Raw genomic sequence first — 23,639 nt, 5'->3', positions numbered from 1 at the left:
GATGGATGGATGGATGGATGGATGGATGGATTGACGGATGGACGGACGGATGGATGGATTGGTGGGTGGATAGGCAGACACAGACAGACAGATAGATAGATAGACAGACAGACAGACAGATAGATCGATAGATAGATAGATAGATAGAGAGATAGATAGAGAGATAGATAGATAAATAGATAATTCACCAGTTCTAGTTATCTCAAGTAACTATAACTCATGCCCTAAAGTAACTGTAACTCGCAACCATGCCATGCAGTTGTTTCTCATGAATACTTTCACAGCACATGCTGCAGTGACATTATCAATGATGTTTTAGATGATGTCATGAGTGATGTAATGTGTGGGGTAATTACCAGTGCATGGCGAGGGAGCAAGTTACAGTTATCTTGGGGCATACGTTATAATTTCTTCAGATAAGTATAACTATAACTGATGAATTTCTGTGGGGTTTAGTTTAAAACGTTGCATTGTTACTGAACATTTCACCTAACTATAACATTACTTTAACCTTTGTTTTTTTAAGTGAATTTCTAGAGTTGTTTTTAACATACAGTATTAGTTAATTACCATATGTAAATCCAAACCTCCCCACTGCGCACAGCCTGGCGGCCCGCATGCTGCCGACCCCACGCTGCGCACAACCTTTGGCTGAATCAATAGAATTGTCTCAACATGACAATTTCTACTTAACATGGAAGACTGTGACATCAGGTACTAACCTATGTACACGTGCTTCTTTTGCTTCAGAAGATGGGCTACCTGTCAAACTTTCACCACAGCATGAAGGCTCCCTCTTCGGTTGAGAACCACGTGCGACACAGCTCTCTCCATTCCGTGAGGTCTACCTGTGGGCCTTCGTCCTTACGTGTTAATTTCATGTGCGTTTCCTCGGCTAAGACCACCCCTTTCAGTGTATCCCTCTTGATGAATTTGCACAAAACTCTAAATTGTTGTACCTGCAAAGTCAAATCAATGATTGTTTGAGTTGCCTTTTAAATCTGCATTACCTTCTTGGATCTGCAGACACCAGAGATGAGTGCACAGTGACTGCAGTCCCTCCCAAACTGCATGCAGATTCCTAACAAAACACCAAGGGACAGATTTACAAGACCCGTGGGACACTTCTGTCACTTTTGTGACACAACAGTGGTGTAAGAAATGCGGCAAATTTTAAATGTGATGCATGTAGGGCTATGCCTCATGTTGTAAAGCCCTGCGTCATATTATACCTGTGTCAGGTATAATGTATGCAGGGTAGGTGTTCCCACGCAGCAAAGCCTTGTAAAAGTGACGCAGTGAAATGTACAAGATTTTACTGCATGACTTTTAGGACACCATTGCGTCAAAACCTTACGCCTGCTTGAAAGAGGTATAAAGTGTGACACAGTGTATTGGGAATAGGCCTCAACCTGAATTGCTGGAGTTGCGTTGTGCTTGCAACACGACTCCAGCAATGCGTGACTTTTCCGCCAACAGATGAGTCAGAATTTCTGACACATCAGTCAATCCTTGCGCCATAGTGCGCCGTATTGTAAATACAGCGCATATATGGTGGCACAAGGGTTTTTCATGCAGACGCAGGGAAACTGACGCATCTCTACAAATGCGTCAGTTTCTTGTAAATCTGCCCTCAAGTTTATTACCATATGAAAGTGGTTTTGACTCCCTTTCAACTAGGATCAAGACAAAATGTGCCATACCCACAGACGATTAAACCTGCTAAATATATGCCAAATTTCATGCAGACTCATCATATGATGTCATAGATGAGTCCGCATGAATTAGCAACTAAACACACTTTAACGCCCGCTTTTAAAAGTGCCTCTCTTGACAAATCTATCCTAATTTAAAATAAAAAGAGTAACCTAAACATGCTAAGCATCTGCTAAATTTGATGCAAACTCGCATTTTTATAGAGCACTTGTAGGAATTGAAGAGGTTAATTTATAGAGATAGCTTGACAGTGCTAAAGTTATGGACAAATACAAATTTTAGGGGCATATTATTAACTGGGAGCGATAAATATCGCTAAGCGCGCTTAGCGCAAATCAATCAATCAATCAGGAGTTTGTTAAAGGGCGACTACTCACCCGTAAGGGTCTCAAGGCGCTAGGGGTGGGTTGCAGGTTCCATTCCATCAAGGAGGGGGTCTGTCGAAGAGCCAGGTTTTGAGGTTTCTTGCGAAGATGGGGAGCGATGTTGTCTGTCTGAGGTGGAGCGGAAGGGCGTTCCATGCTTTGGCCGCGAGGAAGGAGAAGGAGCGGCCTCCCGATCTGGTCTTTCTGGTGCGGGGGACCACAGCGTAGGAAAGCTGGGCTGATCGTAGGGTCCTTTGGGGTGCGTGGAATTTGAGTCGGCTGTTCAGGTATGCTGGTCCGGTGCCATGGAGGGCCTTGTGTGCGTGGGTGAGCATCTTAAAGGTGATTCTCGCCTCGACGGGGAGCCAGTGGAGTGTGCGCAGGTGCTGGGAGATGTGGCAGTGTTTTGGCAGGTTGAGGACCAGTCTTGCGGCGGCGTTCTGGATGTTCTGTAGCTTGCGGATGAGGTTTTTGTTTATTCCGGCGTAGAGTGCGTTGCCGTAGTCCAGTCTGCTGGTGACCAGGGCGTGAGTGACTGTCTTTCGGTGTTCGAGGGGGATCCATTTGAAGGTCTTACGAAGGAGGCGGAGGGTGTGGAAGCAGGAAGATGAGACAGAGTTGATCTGGCGGTCCATTTTGAGCTCGGAGTCCAGGATGATTCCCAGGTTGCGTGCGTGGTCTGTGGGGGTTGGCGGGTTTCCGAGGGCGGTGGGCCACCAGGTGTCACTCCAGGCGTCGGGGTTTGGGCCCATGATGAGTACTTCTGTTTTGTTGGTGTTTAGTTGTAGGCAGCTGTTTTTCATCCATTTGGCGACGGCTTCCATGCCTTCTCGAAAGTTGCGTCTGGCGGTGTTGGGCTCATTGGATAGGGAGAGGATGAGCTGGGTGTCGTCTGCATATGACACGATGTTGAGTTCGTAGGTTCTGACGATGGGGGCAAGTGGAGCCATGTAGACGTTGAAGAGCGTCAGGCTGAGGGAGGAGCCCTGGGGGACTCCGCAGGTGATAGGTGTGGGGTCCGAGAGGAAAGGGGGGAGTCTGACCCGCTGCGTCCTGCTGGAGAGGAAGGAGCAGATCCAGTCGAGGGCCTTGTCCTGGATTCCTGCATCGTAGAGTCTGCGTATTAGGGTGCGGTGGGAGACTGTGTCGAACGCCGCCGATGTCATCTGTTGCGGCGAGGAGGGCGGTTTCCGTACTGTGGTTTTTTCTGAAGCCGGATTGGGAGGAGTCGAGGATGTTGTGTTCTTCAATGAATGTGGCGAGTTGGCTGTTGATGGCTTTCTCGATGACTTTCGCTGGGAACGGGAGCAGGGAGATGGGTCTGTAGTTTTTGAGGTCGGTGGGGTCCGCTGAGGGTTTCCTTAGGAGGGGGTTGACCTCGGCGTGTTTCCAGTCGTCGGGGAATGAGGCGGTCGCCAGGGAGCGGTTGATGGTTTGGCAGAGCATGGGTGCGATGGTGTTGGCGGCTCTGTTGAAGATGTGGTGGGGGCAGGGGTCCGTGGGGGCCCCTGAGTGGATTGAGTTCATTGTCTTCAGTGTGTCTTCGGTGGTGAGGGCTGTCCAGTTATCAATCGCTGGTTTCCGGGTGTCGGGGGTGGTTGGTGAGGGTTCAGTGTGTTGGTTGTCTTCGTCGAAGTTGTCGTAGATGCTCTTGATTTTGTGGTGGAAAAAGATGCTGAGTTTGTCGCAGAGGTCTTGTGAGGGAGGGATGTCGGTAGACTCGCTGGTGGGTTGGGCGAACTCCTTGATGATGCTGAAGAGTTCCTTGCTGTTGTGTGCGTGGGTGGAGATTCTGTCTTCAATCACTTTTTTCCTCGTTCCTCTGATGAGTTGATGGTGGGTGTTGGTGGCGGCTCTGAAGTTGTTGTGGGCTTCTGTGGATTTGGTGTTTCTCCAGGCCTTTTCGAGGCGGCGGCATGTGCGCCTGGACTCTCGAAGTTCGGTGGTAAACCATCTGGCTTTCTTGGCATGGGTATTGTTGTTTTTCTTGAGGGGGGCTATGGTGTTGGTGCTGTCCGAGATCCATCTATGCAGGGTTCGGGCTGCGGTGTTGGGGTCGTCGTTTTCCGCGATGGTTGGGGTGGAGTTGTTGAGTGAGGAGGTGAGCTGGTCATCGGTGATTTTGGTCCAGTTTCTTTGTGGAAGCAGGTGCTGGTGTCTGTGGATGGTGGGTGTTCTGAAGGTGAAGTGGACGCAACGATGGTCGGTCCATGGGAGTTCGGTGGTGTGGCTGAAGGTGATGGAGTTTCCTGTAGTGAAGAGGGGGTCGAGGGTGTGTCCTGCTGAGTGCGTGGGCTCGGTCACGATCTGGCGGAGTCCAATGTTGTGGAGGTTGTCCAGGAGGGATGTGGTGTTGGGGTCCAGTTGATTGTCGAAGTGGAAGTTGAGGTCTTCCAGCAGGGTGTAGTTGGTGGATGCGATGGCCTGCGGGGAGATAATGTCCGTGATGGAGTTGGCGAAGGGTCCGCGGGGTCCAGGGGGTCGGTAGATGAGGGTTCCTCGGAGGGCGGCGGTGGGGCTGGCCAGTATCTTGAAGTGAAGGTGTTCCATCAGTTCTGTGGACTCGTCAGTGAGTGTGCTCAGGCGGAGGCTGGATTTGTGGACGATGGCGATTCCTCTTCCTGGGTGGATGGGGCGGTCCTTCCTGGAGATCTTGTATCCTTGGGGAATGGCGATGGCGATGTCCGGTCCCGAGGTGGTGTTGGTCCAGGTTTCGGTGAAGAATGCTACGTCTGGGGTTGTGCTGTCGAGGAGGTACCAGATTTCTGTGGCGTGTTTGTGGAGGGATCGGACGTTGAGGAGGATGCATTGCAGGGTCTTCGGTTCGGTTGTGTTCTTGTGGGCGGGTTGTGCTGGATCCGTGTTCTTGGCGGTGCTGCAGGTGTGCCGGCAGCGGTGACAGCTGAAGGGTCCATGGGTGTCGGCTGGTGATGCTAGCTTGCAGTTGTTATTGCAGCCTGGGTTGAGTGCGTGGAGTGCTGCTGGGTCGTAGCGTTGGCGGGGCGGAGGTCCAGGGTTCTTGGTGCTGGTCGCGGACTGGTCGCAGACGGGCGCAGACGTGCTTGCCTTTGACGCGCCTTCGGCGCACCAGCGGCGCGCCAGCAGTGGCCGCCATTAAGTAGGGGTCGGGGAGGGCTGGACAGCTGGGAGGCGGGAGCGGGAAGGGGAGCTGGATTGGGCCGATCGTGCTGGGGGGGGAGGGGCCGCGGGGGCAGCAGCGGCGGGGAAAGGTAAAGGGAGGAAAGAAGGGATAAAGAAAAAAGGGAAAATAAGCAGAAATAAGGCACAAAAGAGCAGAGATGCAGAAAAGAGCAGAAAGGTGAAAGATAGAAAGGGTAAAAAAACGAGTGAAAACGAGTGAAGGAGCAGAGGGAGAGAAAGGGAAAATGGGCAGAAATAAGGCACAAAAGAGCAGAGGTGCAGAAAGGTGAAAGATAGAAAGGGGGGAAAAAACGAAAGAAAACGAGTGAAGGAGCAGAGGGAGAGAAAGGGAAATGGGCAGAAATAAGGCACAAAAGAGCAGAGGTGCAGAAAGGTGAAAGATAGAAAGGGGAGAAAAACGAGTGAAGGAGCAGAAAGAAAGAAAGGAGACAGAGGTCCACTGGACCACCAGGGATGAGGCGCAGGGAAACCTGCGGGTGGAGGAGGGCCTCGATCACCAACACTCAAGAGTGCAGGGGCAGGGGCACCTCACTTAATGGTGGAGCTGCGAGGGTGGGAGAGCAATTTCACTGACAATGAGTCGGTGGTCTTGCTCGCCTGTCCCCGCAGTGGCCGCCATTAAGTAGGGGTCGGGGAGGGCTGGACAGCTGGGAGGCGGGAGCGGGGAGGGGAGCTGCATTGGGCCGATCGTGCTGTCGCTGGAATTGATCGCTGAGACATCGCGTTATTATCAACGGCTATCTCCAATTCGATAAAAATTCCAGCGAAAGCGAGGAAATGCTGGATTATCTCTGGTAATCCAGCGATAATATTCCTGCGATAGGAAATAGCTTGGTAATAAGCCATGGTGGATTTAGCCGGACAATCCACCTCCCATAGGGTAATGCTGCTAAGTCAGATACTTTCTGATGTTAGATTCCTGCGTAAATGGGGATTTATCACGAATTCTATTCTCGCTAGGCGGGTATGGGGCATCGTTGGTAATAGCGCGAAGCTGCGTTATCAATTTTTTCTCATGCTGTGAATGTGAGACATGCCTACCTTAGCGATGAGATGCAAGCTGTTGGTGAAACGGGTGCTACAACAAGGGAACACATGCTGAAGCCTGTTAGCGTGTCCTTGTTGGCGCTTTGCGGCCGAACACGGCTGGTAAAGCGGCGATAATTCTCTTGATAATATGCCCCGCAGTTTACAACTTTCAGGATAGCTCTATAAATTAACCTCTTCAATCCCTACAAGTTCTATAAAAAATTTATTTTTATGAGCACACATAGAAAGAGGAAAAAGCTTCTTGTGGTTGTTTTTCTCCAGGAAGGTTGCCCTTCAATGTGTGCGCAAGCAAGGAATAGACTTTGTTTGGATTTTTTCTTAGGTGAAGTGGCTAACTCCTTTCTGGGAGACAGACTGGCACATCTCAGGGGCACAGAGTAACACATCAGTGCACCAGCAAGGGACCATATTTGCTTGTGGGCACTGTGAGCCCTTTGAAAACCCATACATGTCTTGCACCCTCCACAGGGGTGGAGAACTCCCCATATAAAAAGATTACCCTGCCCTGTCTTTTTATGTGCAGAGTTCTCCGCCCGACTGCGCACTCTCCACAGTAGTAAACTTACTATTTACTCGGAGTTTGTGAATAGCAATAAAATAGTAAACTTGCACAAAAGTGTAAGTTTACATATGTGAATCAGGGCCGAAGTGTAGTAGCGATGGCACAAAGTGCTATTACGGACACATATCACAGGAGTACATTTTAATTCATGTAAAGCATAGTTAAGACGCGTACTTGTTAAGCAGACCACCGTTGAAATTGCCACATCCAGGATGAGGTACTGACGCTTTCCAAGGATTCCCAGGTGCTGAAAGAGAGAGAGCACAAAACAAATAATTAGTAGCCTTTGGTTGTGTTGTGAATGTGAAGCTATATTTAGAGCATTGGGTGACATAAGAGAGCACATGCAAAGCTCAGATCACCAATTCAGAACTTAGTGTTTTATCCTGATATGACTCAAGCTCACAAGAAAGGTGTCAATCTGAGCTGTGAAAAAATAGAAAACCAAATAAGCTGCTAACGGGTTATATTCCACAGGCCTGTAGGTCATGTGTCCACAAATGGGATGGGTTGTACAATGCAAAGCAGGACAAGGCAATGGAGGCGGCTGAGAACAGAGCATCACAATGGAGCACTCTCAGATTTGCTGCTTAAGCAGCCTTTAAGCACTACTGTGTGTTCAGGATAGTATATTGTCATTTTTCATACTTGGAAAGTTTATTTTCAACACAGCACTTAACAAGCATCATCTTCGTCTGCGGAAAGTCTAAAGTAAGGAACATTCAACTTGCGCCTCAGCTTCCTGGTCACATGGTGAGCTCTGCGGGATCCCAGTGGTCAGAGCACGTGTGCTGAGGGTCCTGTGCCCGAAGGATCCATTGTACCTACCACCCCTCAGCAAAGGACCTCTTAGCATCAACACCAACAAGCAGATCCAGTCCAAAGATAGCGTTGCTCTCCCTTGGCCAACTCTGCGTTGGTTGAGAAGCTTCACGTGTGCTTCTAGAATAACGTAACAATGATACCTCGCGGCTCCCACTCTTTCTGTCAGTACGAGAATCCTGTTTCACCACAAGTAACAGCGTGTGCCGCCAGCAGCAAGGAAGCAATCCAGCGCCCGATCCTCGGATCCATCTTGACGAAAGCTACTGGAGATGCTGATTGGTCCACGCTCTCGATCCCTATTTTGTTTGAGTGTCAATCAGTCCTCACTGGGCCTTTTTGCAGCTCTTGACATGCACATACATGTTGTCCTCACCCTGTAAATCTCCCTGTGGATTCTTTTAACTATAAGACAATTCTCATGCGTGGTCGTGATCCAGACCTTCACTTGTTTCTAACGATGATACGCGTCTTGCATTCCACAGTGGTATCCAGAAGATATCTTCCTCTGTCTTGGTCTCCAATAGCTACCTCACCACACACTTCAATTCTCAGGTTCTCATTGGATCGTACAAATACCTAATCTCTATGTTGTGATCTCATGTGTGCAAACACCACTACACAAGAGTTCTTTCACTTCACGTCAAGTCAAGTCAAGTCAAGTCAAGTCAAGTCAAGGAAAGCTTTATTCGACTGTTGAATTTAAGAATCATAAAAGCACATAAAACCTAATAGAAACAATTTATTTCGCTACGTTTTGTATGACGAAAAAGAATAAAGAACTTTTAAAGCCCTACTGAACGGATTCTAAAAAAAATACATTTGTTTATTATTGTTTTTTGTGGAGAGTGCTGAACCATTGTGTTGTGTTGCAAAATTTGGGGTATATATCTTTGGAAGCTTAGGGGTATGTGGCTTCAGGTTCTTGGCACCCAGATCTTTTGAATACATGAGACCAAACTTCAGATAAGTGCAGTCCCTAAGGCCTTGTACCCTGGTTGTCCTATTGTCATTATTTAGAACTACACAAATTAATAGAATAATCAAATCACTATATTTACCGAATAAATTAAGGGTAAATCGACTCTGCTAAAAACCACATACAAAAACAGGGGGAATACACAGCAGTTACAGTTCATAAGATAACATACTCTTCCTCAAATGAAGCACCTTCTTCAGGAACATTGATAACCTCCATGCTACATGTTCGTGCTTCAGTAACTGCAATCAAATTAAAGCTGGGTGGCATCGCCTCAACCGCTGTTGTTTTAAAAGTGTTATTATCCACACTTTCCTCAACTCTACATAACATTTACAGAAAATGACTAAGTGGATGGTGGATGGCTCAGATCGTTTATCACAAGGGCAGAGTATCAACATACGTGACCAATCGTTCATTTTTGTGAATGTCACTAATCTGTGGACATTACCCCATTTAAATCTTGTTAAAAGCAACCCAGACTGAGAGTCCTTTCATTTAGAAATTATTTACTTTGACAGACAAACCCTACAAAACCCGATCAAGACGTGCCCTGCCTCATTTCAACAGCACCAGGCAAGAGAGCCATCAGCCCATCACAAGGCACCGTCCATGACACCCATCTGGCATTCTGACTGGACCACTACTCTCTAGTTCTCGCGCCTGGTTGCATGGCACACCCCAAACCATCTGGCAGCCTCCACCCCACAGCCATTTCAGTACCCAATTTACCCACTTCAAACTCAGGTTTCCCTTCACTTTATTTCCCCAGCCCCCCAACACGACCAAACGCTCAGCCTCAGCCACCGGGCAGTGTTATGTGGACATAGAAACGACTGTAAGTATTAACAAATGTGTGTAAAGTACTGTGTGCATGAGTGTCTCACTATCCAACAATTGTAAACCATCAATTATTTCCCCCCTTTACCACCCCAACCACCCAAATGTACCTTCTCTTTGCATTGTACCACTTTTTAAGAGGAGGAAATGCATAAACCTTCATTGCAATGCATCACAGTACCAGAGATGCTTGAACTGGCCTGACCCAAAAGTGAGCTCTGGCGGGCGTCATATCCTCTCCTAAGAATGTCTAGAGGGACACAGCATGCCTTGCGTGCGTCACTAGTTCAGTTTACATGCAGATTAATAACCGGCTATCTTCTCATGTTTAAAATAAACTTTAGGCTCTAAGCCAATGGGCACTTGAGCTTCTCATTGCGTATTGCTGCGTTGTCCACGCCCCCACATCAGTGATTGGCTAGTGCGATTGAAACTTACCCAATAGAGGAGAACGAGGCAGACCAGCTCTATAGTGGAGTACATACACATGTACTTAAACACCGCAAATGACGTCACAAGCGCACAGCGCCCATCCCTGGAGGAAAAATACAAAGATTAAAAGTTCATCATCCAGTAGTAAAGCTTTGTAGACCTTCTTTCCCCACCCCCAGGTTTAAGGTGTGAAAGGCATGATGTATTTTGGGCACAGAACCCTTCCGACCATTTACTCTTACCAGCTAGTGTCATAACGCCAGGAAAAGACTCAGGGCCTCAGAGGTTTGGACGATGGGCTGCGCCGCAAGAACTCTGGCTGCACTGCCCCACGTCAAAACAAAAAGGCAGGAATGCGCGGTATCTACGTGATACGGAACAATCCTGTCCTTTTCCCCTTGTTTCAGTGCACAATGGGCTGCCATGCGCCAACGCAGACACCCTTGCACCATGGTGCAAGGGTACCTGTGTTGCGGGACTGATTGATTTTGTGCAGGAAGGGAGACGTTCCTGCTCAAAATCAATCACAATCCTTGTTCTTCTGCAGCACACAGAAAAAGCACAGCAGGAGGATCAATAAAAACATTTCTCCTCATTGGGCCTCCCCAACGCCACCCCTTGGGTAGCGTTAGGTTCTGATGCATTCACAGGTTTATGCGTTCTCGTAAATCTGGAGATGGGTCTGGTTCCATGGGTGTTGCATGGGAACACTGTTTTTGGTGTGAAAGGAGCAAATATATATAAGGCCATGAAAAGCCACGTAAAGCGGCTTTAAGTGACATTAACCAATATGCTGTGGCACATTCCGCCACCGGAACATCAAAAAAGTGATGTTCCGGTGGCGCAAAAGCGCCAGTGGGGCCTCATAAATGCCCTCAGCATTACAAGTTGGACCCTGAGGGCCCACAAAGAAATGGGGAATTACTTGATAAATCAGATTTACTGCATCAGATTCCATGGTCATTCCCCATTCACAGGCTTATTTTCAACTTGAGGTTTCTGCTGCTTCGGGCAGTTGGAGTACTTGAGTTAAACCATAGAGGCCTGTGCTTTTACCTGGTTACTCGTAACGCGTGACTGGTCCATCGGAGTTACAAATAACTCGAAGTGGGAGCCTAAGGGTACAAGCTCGCCACGCTGCTTCATCATTGTTAAAAACTTCAAATGTATTCTTTACTAGCTGTAGATCTGTTCCCAGTCTTGTCACTCCATTGCTACACATTAGAGCATTGTCTTGTCAGACAAACACACTTCTATCTCACTCAGCATTAACACTGTGTGAGGTGGCATTGGTTTTTTCAAACCTTGGCCAGCATTGTCAATTCCTCAGATGTTGCAAACCCTTTATATATAAAATTTGCTGGGAAAAATCCACAAAATGGGTACCTCTGCAAATCACCTTTTAGTGAAAAAATGTCCTTGCAAAAATTATGTTAATGTTTTTTTTTCCTGTGGGCAAAATTTATAGCATGCAAAGGCCTATTTTAAAGACAAAAAATACATTCAACTATCTCTGTTTTCTAAATATTCTCAAACCTTGGGGACATTGGGCCCAATTCACGAGATCTTTGCGTTCCTGGATTGATGTCTGCACTGAGAAGTAAATCTCCTCCTAGATGCAATTTAGCAACTCAACATGTGATAGATGTCACTCACAACTGAAAATGGGCTCTATTCACAGAACTAACTTAAGAAAAAATCCTAAACTTACTACCATTTTGGTATTCAAAGAAGGCACTTACTCATTGATGAGTCAGTGCCTTCTGTGAATACCAAAATGAATAAGTTACTCAAAATGAGTAAGTATGTGCCTTCTGTGAATACCGAAATGAGTAAGTGCCTTCTGTGAATACCAAAATGGTAGTAAGTTTAGGATTTTGTCTTAAGTTAGTTCTGTGAATCGGGCCCATCGCGTTAGTGATAAACTCTCTAAATCTAGCTCCCCATTCTGCAGGCAGACAGCTCTCCCAGCCTATGATAATTACACATGGAAAGGAAAAGGGAAACGTTCATCACCCAGCAATCACCAGATGTGCTAATAAAACCCAAACACCTGACAATCACCACAAGTGGAAGCAGATAAACAGAGGTCTCAGCCTGGGCTGTGCCTGCTTCCCTTGTTCATTGATATGTCATGGATCAAGATATCTCCAATATAATGGAAACAACAAATAGCCAGGAAATGTTGCCTTAGAGTCCCTTCCAAAGATCTGTGTGTATGAATCTCTTTTCACTTCATGCTACAATGTGCAGTGTTCGGCTTACTTGATGAGTTGTGTCACACATTCGATGTTCGGGGTTCGCGACGTGAAGGGAGAAGCCACCGACGCTTCCTGCTCTGATAACGAGATCCCAGCGTGAGCGACTTTCAGTGCCTGCAAAACATACACATGTATAGGTTACCAGTCCTGAAGGAAGGTTGTGAATATCCTGTAGGCATCATTCGGAGCAGGGGATTACCAGCACATGTCCCATCCGTCCCACACCTAAATAGAATGGGAGGGACGCAGTGTTCCAAACAGTGGTGGGGCAGCCTGCCAGCAGGATCCCCACAGTGGCAGACCTGACTCAGGTGGTAGCGCCATGAGAAGGACTGCCCCGCATGGGGTCATCCCGCCATCCTGAAATGTGTCCATTTCCAGCACATGGTGTTCCACGACAGAAGGAGCTCAGAAAGGTCTCCATGGGCTGGGAAGAAACATCCAGCTTGTGGAAAACTTAAGTTCTATTATATTCCAAGAAGGGTGTCATGGTCTGGTGGGCGTGGACATGGACATGGAAGCCTTGGGAAGAAACTAAAAGAAATACCCAAGGAGCCAACGCCCTAGTATAATGTGTTTCACACTTAGACCTGTAAAGAACACGTGGGAGGTTACAAGGAAGGCCATGGCCCTGACTGGCTGAGAACCAGTGGGTTTGCAGAGTCAGGTACTAACTGGACCTCTCCACTAGTTCATGTAATGTCACTGGCTGTGATTGACAGGTGTCTCATATGTCCATTGTGAGCCACAGGGAATGTTCTACACCATATTTGTGTACCCAGAAGCTCCATTCGACACCAAGGCCTCCCACCACTCAAGACCTGGGAAATAAAACTATACTATGAAGCGACTACTTCATCGCATTCAAACAACACACAAAAAACAGTCTGCACATCTTCTGGGATCAAAGTGAAGGTAACTAGACCCATCTCTGCTGCCAAACTTAGTAAATTAGGCATTCTAAATCAGAACTCATCCGTCAATGCACTACCAAAATGGACTTCGGTAACCAATACCGCCTCTGACAGCAAATCTACTTCCACCTCCCTTAAAGGAAATACATATAACCTCACAATCACTTACCTTAACACTCGTTCACTGGTCCAGCACCAGCTCAAGATATTTCATCTACTCAATTCAGAATTAGCAGGTATATTACTCATGACTGAAACTTGGTTAATGGAAGAATCTATGTCAGATATCCTAGCAGCTCTCCCCGAAAACCATTATTTACTCAACACTAACAGACTGATAGGTAAAAAAGAAGGAGGGATTGCTGCAGCTGTCAAAAAACTTCTTCTTTTCACACTACTTACCTCCATATTGGTCCCAATGGTTGACAAAAGTTTGATAAAATTAGACCCATCAACCTCTCCTTGATATGATCCCTCATGTACTGACCCCAGGGGCACATGCAACAATTGCCCTAACTTTTGACTGACTCCAACTCCTCATTAGCCATTGACCCCGCAAACATCCTACTCATTGGAGATTTCAATTATTGGGTGAATGAGGATACTGGTGGCCAAACTTCCACATATCTGACGGACATACCAACTTCGACCAACATGTGCTTGTACACGGACATATCACGGGTCACACGTTAGACCAGGTCTGGTCCACTAACCTAACCATGTCCAATCTCACTGTCTCTCCTTGTGTATGGTCAGACCACCACATAATTCAATTTACTAGAAATGACCTGACCCCTCTGAAACCCGCCACATGCCTGGGAATTCTCTCCAGGAATTGGAATCATATAATTCTTAACACCTGTGACTCACTGGCACTCTCCTTACCCAAGCTTACTGAGAACCTGGGTAAATTTGAGGAGTCAATATTCAACTGGTTAACTGCGGCCAGCAACATTCATGCCTCTCTTTGTAAAAGCAAACAAACCCGACACCATGAAGAGTAAAATGGTATTCAAAAGAGCTAAAGACAGCCAAACTGGAGCTCCGCCGGGCAGAAAGGTAATGGCAGAACACCAACTTGTCTAAAAACATAGAAATCTTCATCCAACACCTAAAAGCTAACAAAAAGTTAATCATGCAAGTTAAATTGACCTTTTTTTCAAATAAAATTCTATAAATAAAGCAAAGGACATTTTTGGAATTGTCACAGGACTATCTAATCCAGATAGAATAACCTTACCTATCACCCCCTCCAAAACTTATGTGATGCTCTGAACTTATTTTACGTTGACTAAATCAAGGTGATAAAAGATTGGACCCCCCGGCTCACTAGTCTATGCGAACCCATCTGAAGACAGAAATTCTACCACACTCTTGGCTTTTCACCGCCGGGATCTGTTGCGTAACTTAAATCAGGATTCTCGAAAGACACTTGCCCCCCTCGGATCCTAAAAAACATATTCCCTCTCGTCCCTGACCCAACAATCTCCCTCCTTGACCTATCCCTAAATCAGTGTAGTGTCCCATACTCCTTCAAGGAGACTGTGGTAATCCCACCCCCTAAAAAAAACATAGGGGACCCCTGATTTCGAAAAATTATGGACCCATCGCTTTACTCCCTTGTCGAGCAAAGCTACTAGAGGCGCATGTCGCTCAGCATCTCTGCTCCTTCCTGGAGGACTCTGATTTCTTCGACCCTTAACAGGCAGGCTTTCGACCTGCCCACTCAACAGAAACAGTAATCCTCTCTGTAGAAGATGACACGAGAGAAGAAGTAGATAGAGGCATCACTCAGGCACTTGTCCTCCTAGATCTATCAGTGGCCTTCGACACGGTCCACCAAGCTATTCTGATCAACTGTGTCGAGGCCGCGGGCCTGCTCGACACTGCCCTGGACGAGATCCTTTCTCAAAGACCTCTCCCAATTGGTCCGCCTCTCCCCCTTCAGTTCATCTAAGGTCCAATTAAACTGCAGTCCCACAGGGATTGTCCCTATCCCCCCATCTCTTTAATCGTTACATCCGCCCCCTTGGACATTACTTACAAAAGAGGAGGGTGAATATCTATTTTGCTGATGGTATGCAGCTGCTTTTTACCATTTATAACACCTCAGGTCCATGGACTTCGACCAAAACACAATGTTATACATTCGCGACTGGATGAATAGCCACCAGCTAAAACTAAATTCTGAAAAAACAGAAATCTTTTCTCAAAAAACAAACTCCACCAATGGAATCCCTCCTTTCATCCCCCTGCGATGGAATCCCCCCATGCCCAAGAAAGCAATAAAAAGCCTCAGAATCTTCATCAACGAGGATCTCTCCATGAAACCACAGATAGGAGCAGTGATTTCCTCACGCTTTCTCCATCTTTGGAGAATCAGGAAATACTTTACCTTTGAAGCGGTCATCCAAATCAGCCTTGCCATAGTTATCTCCCGGATAGATTATGGAAATGCCCTTGTTTGGGACTACCAATAGGCCTCAACCGCAGGTTACAAATAGCACAACCATGCAGCTAGGCTGGTCTTTCGACAACAGAGACACGTCCATATCAAGTCATTGATGAAAAAGCTACATTGGCTCCCCGTAGGCCAGCGGAGAGCTACAGCCCCAATCGTAACCTAAGATCGGCCTACCTGAATCTCCTGACTATACCAAGATTTAAAAGGAGGAGTAGGGCGGTGCTAGATTTTCGGTAATTTCCCCCAAACATGGAACTCTATGTGCCCTGAAATCAGATCCACGCCCAACTATGCCAGGCCTGGGAACTCCTAATAATCTGGCTGATAAACAAGCATACGGCTAATTTCCCTGACAGCGTTCCCCTACTTATTACCTTAGGACCAAGAAACCTATCTGTGTACGTGCGCTCCACACATTCCGTGTAACATAATGTCTTAGGGCCCGATTCACAGAACTAACTTAAGACAAAATCCTTAAGACAGACTTAAGTTAGGATTTTGTCTTGTCTGTTTTAAGACAAACTTAAGACAAAATCCTAACTTCTGTGAATATCAAAAGTAGTAAGTTTAGGATTTTGTCTTAAGTTAGTTCTGTGAACCGGGCCCTTAATAACGAGATTTTTCCCCAAGGTGCACTCAAGACATACACCTCCCACAATGCACTGCATTGTCACTTGGAAACACCCTGCACACATGAATGTTCATTGCTGCTTTCATACTCACCCCACAGTCGTTAGCGCCGTCTCCACACATCCCTACACAATAACTGGAAAAAACAAGAAAAAGACTGTTAAGGACACATTCTGGGCTTTGTCTTAAAAAACTGGCATTGTGAACAACAAGCAACCAGTTCACCCTCTCGCATCCATGCACATTTTGGGGCATATTTAGAAAGGCATTTCACCACCGCAACATCGCTTTTTAGGATGCTCCAGTGGCGCAATGCCCTGCTCCATATTTACAAAGCGGCTTTAAGCCACTTTGCGTGGTTTAACGTTGCTGTGTAAATGTCGTACCTTTCACACCGATTTCTGCATAAATGGGGCAATTCCACATGCTGAAAGAGTTCATTCTCAGGATAAGAATAGTTGATGTGCCCAAAAGAATTGTAAACATTGGTCATATCTGCCATGCTTCGTAGGGTGGATGGAGTTAGCAAGAAGATGCCAGCTGTTTAGGTTCTTCTTACAGTGTCTGGGTGTCACCCTGTGTCTGCTGCACTCTCCCTGTTCTCAATGGTGCCTCAAGCATTTAAGTAAGTATTTATTTGTTGATTAATTAAAATCATTACAAACAAGAATAGATAAGAATAGATAAAAGCAACCTACATAAACATACATATACTATGCACAAATTTATAATCATATTAAAATGATCATCTAAAATTGCATTAATACAGTCAATTCCATAATAATGTTTAAACGTTTACACACTGTTTAAAATACAGGTATTAACTAGAGTACAATATATTAGCAGCAATCACTGTTATAGCAGCATTTAACTTAAAGTGACATTGCTGGCAGTAGGAAATACTAGCATTTGAGGACACCTGTGAGTATGGCACCTACCTGGGCACTTCCAAGCAATCCTGAACTCAGTGCAAGTCACAGTAGTCATGTGCAGTGCCAGCAGTTTGTGCCCACCAGTACCAGCATATACACATTAGTAACATGTTATACCTAGCCACAACCTTTATGCAGTTTTAAGAAAGTAACTAAGTTACATACTCTAATTTCTGCAGCTCTTCAACCAAGATTGATTTCTGTCCTGGAGACATCCTGGCAAAGATGACCCCATTCAGCAGCAGCTGAGGAATGAAAGAGATAAAAATTAGAGATTTGCTGAACAGGACCTGAGTGTTCCAGTAATGATCATTACTACATCCACAACTTGAGTTAAATAACTGGTGCTAACTACAATTTCTATGAAGCTAAGGCATACTCTTTTTGCCAACCTCAAAAGGATTACAAGCTGAGTACTGGCACAATAATTTGTATATGTGATATACACACATCACCAGAGGATGCATTTTTTTTTTTTGGCTTTTGGATGTCAGAGACTGCACTGTAGGGGTGGGCAGAACTCACAGAGTTTCACTCAATGGAATTCCATGGAGTTACAGAAAAACTCAGTGAAATTCCATGGAATTCCAGCAACGGGCAGAAAATATGCAACTCACGCTGCTCGCTCTATAATTTAATACCCGTAGTGCAAGCAGCGCTGAAAATCTGCATGAACGACACCATGCATTGAATATCTACTCGAGTGGCATCAAATCTACTCGAATGGCAGCTTTCTCACTGTGAATGCTCATGAATGCCGCTGACTGCCCACCTTTAGAAAATTGCACTACCGGATGCCAAATCTCGCTCTTGCTCACCAGCTTGCATATTCTGGAGCCTTGTGGGAGAAAAATTCCACAATGCTACAATTGGTGGAATTTAGGCAGGTCTCCGCGTTAAAGAGTAACGCAGAGTGGCCAAAATTCCACCAATTTCGTAGATGGACTGAACATTCTGCCCATCCGTATTGTGCTATTCATTCATCCACTGGCTGTGGTGTCCTGTTGAATACACAAGACCCTGGCCTGTAACCTGCTCGGTGCTCATCCCACTTTTTATGTGGCAGTGGAGTCCACCTGTCCTCTCTCTGGTCAGAGGCATCTGAATGAACTACAGGGATCTGTGTAAGCAGGATTGGTATGGGTAACTTGACTCTTTACAGGAGGCCCAGACTGACTCCTCTCAAGCCTCTGATTCTGTAGGTTCATGGGTGTCCTGTAGTGTCGAGCACCTCAGGAGTTCTTGTCACTGGGCAATGAGTAGCTTCTGAGACAGGCACAGATCATTGGTAGGGATGGTGATATGAGTGCAGGTCTAAGGCCCGTCGCACTTCACCAAAGGTGTGCTCGGTGCCTGTGTCCATCATCCTTGCAGAATCCCAGCTTTTGCTGATCTGACCCCTATATCAGTCTAACCAAGGAATGTGATGACCCTCCCTCCCCACATATTGACGTGATGACCATAGGTCTCTGAGGCGGTGGTGGACACCTCAGGCATAGTGGTGGGAATAATTTGTAGTTTGGTGGTAATTCCCTGAACATTGTAGATATATGTGGTATTAAGATTTCAATCTCTATCACAAAGATGACCAGACATAATGGCGGCAATATTTTGCATACTGGGGAGAGTGTCAGCGCGAGCATTATGGTGGTAATTTCTGCCACATTTTGAATACCCTATGCCTGATGGGGCCCACTCATGCCATTTCTATGGTTCGGCATAATGCGGTAAATCTTGACATAATGTCAGTTCCCATGGCATGACCGCACTCACTCAATTATGGCACCCCTCCTGTCTCAATGCTGACCCTGGGCTAATGGAGTCCATTCTTGGCACAATGAGGGTATTGAACAAATGATGGCACCTGCTTAACCTAAAGCGACTGTGGCATAACAAAGGTAATTATTTGTAAACAGTTGGCATTCTTGTCATTAGTAACCATAACATGTTTGCAAAAATGGGTAGGTATGTATGTCTTTGATATTTAAAAAAAATGAAAGGATTAGCTTGATACATTATTTGGAGGTGAACAAGGTCATGAGAATTGAGGTGGATGTTCTCATTGTGATGTAGCTTTCTTTAAAAAGGAGTGTCTTCAGCTCTTTCCTAAATTGGAGTAGGGTTTGAAGGGTCCCAATGAACCGAGGGGTGTCACTCCAGATCCTGAGTGCATAGATGGAGAAGGTCTTTTGCCTTGTTTTTCTCTTGTTTTGTCTATTTGTCCTGGTCTGATGGTGCTCTACCTATGGGTGTGCCAAGAGCCCTTGTGATTGTAGATGGTGAGTTTGTCAGCCCACTGGGTAGGGTGCTGGTCCTCCCTGAGGTTGGGGCGAGACGGGATGGAGTGCTGGTGACAGGAGTGTAATGAATGAGGGTGTTTTTGTCAGGTTGCCTGATCACTGCTGCCTTCTGCTGCTCTCCTAGAAGTCAAGGACTCTTTTCCTGATCTATGGCCTTTCTCTCTGCTGCTGCCCACTCTCCCCGCATTACAAGGCGTAAACATCCTGACCACAGGCAAATATCATCTCAGGGAGGCTTATGCTGTGCATGCTGAGTGGGTTTCCAAACTTCCCACATCTGTCAACTTGAGACAGTGTCCATTGGACCTCTTTAGGTTTCATTTACCAGACAGCTTCTAGTCATTTGGGGGCATATTATCAACAACTAGCGATATTTATCGCTAAATAAGCGTAGCCAAATTTTATCTATCGTCGTGCATCGCCGTATTTTATCGCAGAGATAACGTGCTATTAGCTACGTTTATCTCAAATGCGATAAAATATCCGGCGATAGCGGCTTAATGCGTGAATATCACTGGAAATCCAGCGATATTCAGGCATTAACGCCAATAGGGTCTTAACCCAAATATCCAACTCCCATTGGATATACAGATTAAGAAGTGGTCTGAGCAGGCATTAGTTTCCAGCCATATTCGCGCTTAGCGCAATTTTTTTTATCGCTCTGCCTGCCTTGCTAATAGGCGATAGCGATGTTAGTAACTGCTTTCAGTCGCTAACAGGTTGGGTACGCCCACTTTGCATGTCATTAGCGATAAATATCGCAGACAAGCAAAGCGGGCCCCAAACCGCTCGCTATCGCCTAAAAGCTAATTTCATCGCCCTAATACCAAGCTGTCGCTAACATCAGTTAGCGACAGCTGGCTAATAGGGCGATTAAATTATCGCCGCTTTTCGGACGCAAAAGCGGCGATAATTTCACATCGCCCGCCTTGCTAATATGCCCCTTGGTAGTAAAAGTCCATTTGTGGGCTATTCCAAGAACTTACACTGGTCTCACTGCCCGCCCACTTCTTCCATTGGTTGGACTTTTTGTCACTTTCATTTGCTTGCTTCTTATTTGATTGCTTTCCTTCTGTGCCTTTAATTTGTTCCTCCCCCGTTAAACAGTCTTTTTACCATTCTTTCCATTGGCTGTCTTGTGTCCTTTCATAGGTCACTTTTAGGGAAATACTTTTTTTCATTTTTTAAGCACTCTATTTAGGATGCATGTTTTATTTATGAACTCTCTCCCTTGTGTGCTCTCTCCCCAAGTGCCTGCCCCAAGCTCCTTCTTACCCTCTGTCTTGTATTCTGCCCTCCTTCTTTTGGGCTTCTCCCTCACACTCCCTGTTGCTATCTTTCTCAAGTTCTTCTTTTCCCCTCCTTTATGCATTCTCCAACAACCCAGATTTTTTTTTATTTTGCCCCTCACCTCACATTCCCCCTGGTTTCCTCCCACCTCTTACTCCGTTGCTCCCCCTCGTGGGTATTTTTATTTTTTAAATTTGTGATTTTTTGAAGGGCCAGGCAGCTGCCATTTGTTTGTCCCCACAACAAAAGCATTTTTTTCATTTACTGATCCAAGTGGTAACTGCCATTTTGGATACTGCATTAAAAAAAGGTGTGATAATGCATACGTGCATTTACAGAATGACGCAAACAGCGACGGTCATCATGTAACGGGAACAACAGTTTTCCAAATTGTTTGATGACAACAAAACTGTGGTATGAAAGTCTTTAAATATATAAAGCAAACTTTTGTAAAGATATGGGGCTCGATTTATAAAACATTTTCCCGGTCGCAAACAGCCCGATTCACAGAATCGGGCCATTTCTGAATTAAAAAATGCATTTTAGCATGTTTCATTTCCAAATTGTGATTCGGTAACATGTTTGCGAATCGCATTTTGGAATTGTGAATATATACCGATTCGGTATTAGGAAGGGGTGTGTTTAGGGCGTCCCTTCCAAATTCCGAATACCCCTTCCCCTTTGTGAATGTTCGGTAAAATTTTTTTAAGAGCACCTAGTCTTAAAATATGAAAAGAAACTTTTCACTTTACTTTTTTAAATGCTACCGGTTTTCCTTTAAGGAAAACGGGTTGAATTAAAAAACGATTGCCTTATTTCAAAGCAATCAGAGACATGGTGGTCTGGTGACTCCAGCAGGCCACCATCCCTGTGATTTTTTAGCGATTCCTAATGGGTCGCAAATTGCGACCTACCACCTTAATATTCATGAGGTAGGTTGATTTGTGGCCCACTAGGAATCCCTAAATGAAACTCTAGGAGTTTCATTAATTAGGAATTGCGAATACCTAATTGCAATTCGAAGAAAATCACAATTAGGTAATTGCTATTCCTAATAAATTCCTATGATTTCTTTCAACTGCCAATAGAGGGTAAATATTTTTATAAAAGTCATTTAGCACTGCAATATTTTCTTAGATCAATTTGTTTACATTATTTTATGGGGATATGCAATTTTGGTTGCCAGTGTTATAGTTGCTCTGTTTGCCCCATTTTTTATCCTTTTGACTTTGAAATATCATGTGTTATTGGGCCTCGTGTATCAATAATGCGTTACGTAAAAGGGGACGCAATTTGCACACTGACTTTTACCAAATGCGTTTTAATTTAATTTTTTGATGCCTCGAATCGACAATTGATTCTTCAGGCAGTCATATTGTCCAGGCTCGACTATGCGAGTTCATTGCTGCTTGGAGCCAATCAGGCCGAAATTCTGAGATTGCAGCGTGTTCAGAACGCTGCAGCCAGGGCCTTAGTCGGCCTTCCCAGATTTTGTTCTGCTAGGAGTACTATTGTCAAACTCCACTGGCTGCCTGTGCTTCAGAGGATAGAATTTAAGACTCTATGTCTTTCTTTTAAGATTTTAAAACTTGCTTTTCCTCAGATCTTGGAGCATCTCATTCTCCCTTACACCCCCTCCCGTCAGTTGAGATCCTGTGGACAAAATTTAGCTGTAGTCCCTCGTTTTCTGAGAAGCAGGTCGGGTGGTCGCTCTTTTAGAGTGCTTGCCCCTAAATTGTGGAATTCCCTTCCTGCCCATATTCGTGCCATTGATGATATTCTGTTATTTAGGAAAGCTGTAAAAACTTTTATCTTTCCTAATAGCTGTTAACTTTCCTCACTCTGTTGATTTTTTCCCTTCCTGTTTGTGTTGTGTTCCTTTCCAGGCGCAGCGACGGGACGCCCCTTAGCTGTGGGCAGCTGTGCGCTTAAAAAATGGAGTTAACATAACATAACAATTGTGCGAAGCAACATATGTACGAATACTTCTGTTGCAAATTCAGACTTACTTTTGGGAGCAGGCTGTAGAAGTGCTCCACAATGACCTGGAAGGATTTTCCATCCATGGCGAAGTGGTAGTCTCGCAACGCCAGCGGGTGGCTGCATTTTCCATCAATGCTAATGGACATCTCCTGGAAACAAAACCTTATGGTTCATTTGTAGAACTAACATTAAATCACACAATCATCTTACACTTATAATCATTCTACTGTGGGAGAATGCTGCCAATCATGGCAAGAGTGGACATCTCCTGTAAACAAAACCTTATGGTTCACCTGTAAAAATAACATCAAATTACACAATTGTTGTGCTTATGCTTAAAAGTCCAGCTGTAATGTTGGGTATGTCACACTTAAGGCAGCAGGAATGTTGACTACGTCATTAGTAGATCATACTTTGTAAAAATGCTTTAAGGGACAGTTGGAGTAATGCCGTCAGTTGTTGAAACGTGTCGACCTTCTTGGATGAAGCTTTTGAATAAAGTGTGAACTTCCACTTAAGGTGTCCGAAGTATACTTAACAACAATCATCTTACAATTATATTCATTATACTGTAGGAGAATGCTGCCAATTATGGCAAGAGTGATGGTCTGTGACAATCCCCCCTCTATCACTACCACCAGCTGAAGGGCAGCAGTATTGCTCCAGGGGATTGAAACCTGTCTTCTTGCAGAAAACAATTTCTTACCTAATCATCACTCAAAGCTCATTCACACGGTGCTGTGAGATGTAAGTCGTCTCTGGACAGCTAGCTTAGCGTTGAGACAAACCTCCGTGCCACGTGACACGTGTTGAATACGCAGTACCTCATGTCTGAATTCCCTTTTCATTTGAAATACGCTTGGTAGGATATTCATCTTTTTTCCTCTGGACATCTGATCCTTGGACGTCTGCAGTGGCTGACAGATGTTTACCAGGC

The 23,639-nt window shown here is 45.5% G+C and overlaps 1 protein-coding gene across 1 annotated transcript in view; it reads right to left on the bottom strand.

Moving 5' to 3' along the window:
• LOC144791062 (putative cation-transporting ATPase 13A4) overlaps positions 1-23,639 on the bottom strand; it is a 270,931-nt gene that overhangs the window by 22,856 nt on the left and 224,436 nt on the right. The window contains exons 20-25 of the mRNA XM_078665705.1: positions 22,729-22,851; positions 17,295-17,374; positions 16,291-16,333; positions 12,194-12,303; positions 9,935-10,031; positions 7,030-7,102 (exon numbers count right to left, since the gene is read on the bottom strand). Coding sequence (XP_078521831.1) covers positions 7,030-7,102; positions 9,935-10,031; positions 12,194-12,303; positions 16,291-16,333; positions 17,295-17,374; positions 22,729-22,851 — 526 coding nt within the window. The remainder of the gene's footprint in view (positions 1-7,029; positions 7,103-9,934; positions 10,032-12,193; positions 12,304-16,290; positions 16,334-17,294; positions 17,375-22,728; positions 22,852-23,639) is intronic.

This window comes from Lissotriton helveticus, chromosome 11 (assembly GCF_964261635.1).
Source record: "Lissotriton helveticus chromosome 11, aLisHel1.1, whole genome shotgun sequence".
In the NCBI taxonomy this organism is placed as follows: Eukaryota; Metazoa; Chordata; class Amphibia; order Caudata; family Salamandridae; genus Lissotriton; species Lissotriton helveticus.
The sequence above is the reverse complement of the archived record's forward strand: the minus strand, read 5'-3'. Positions and strand labels throughout refer to the sequence as shown.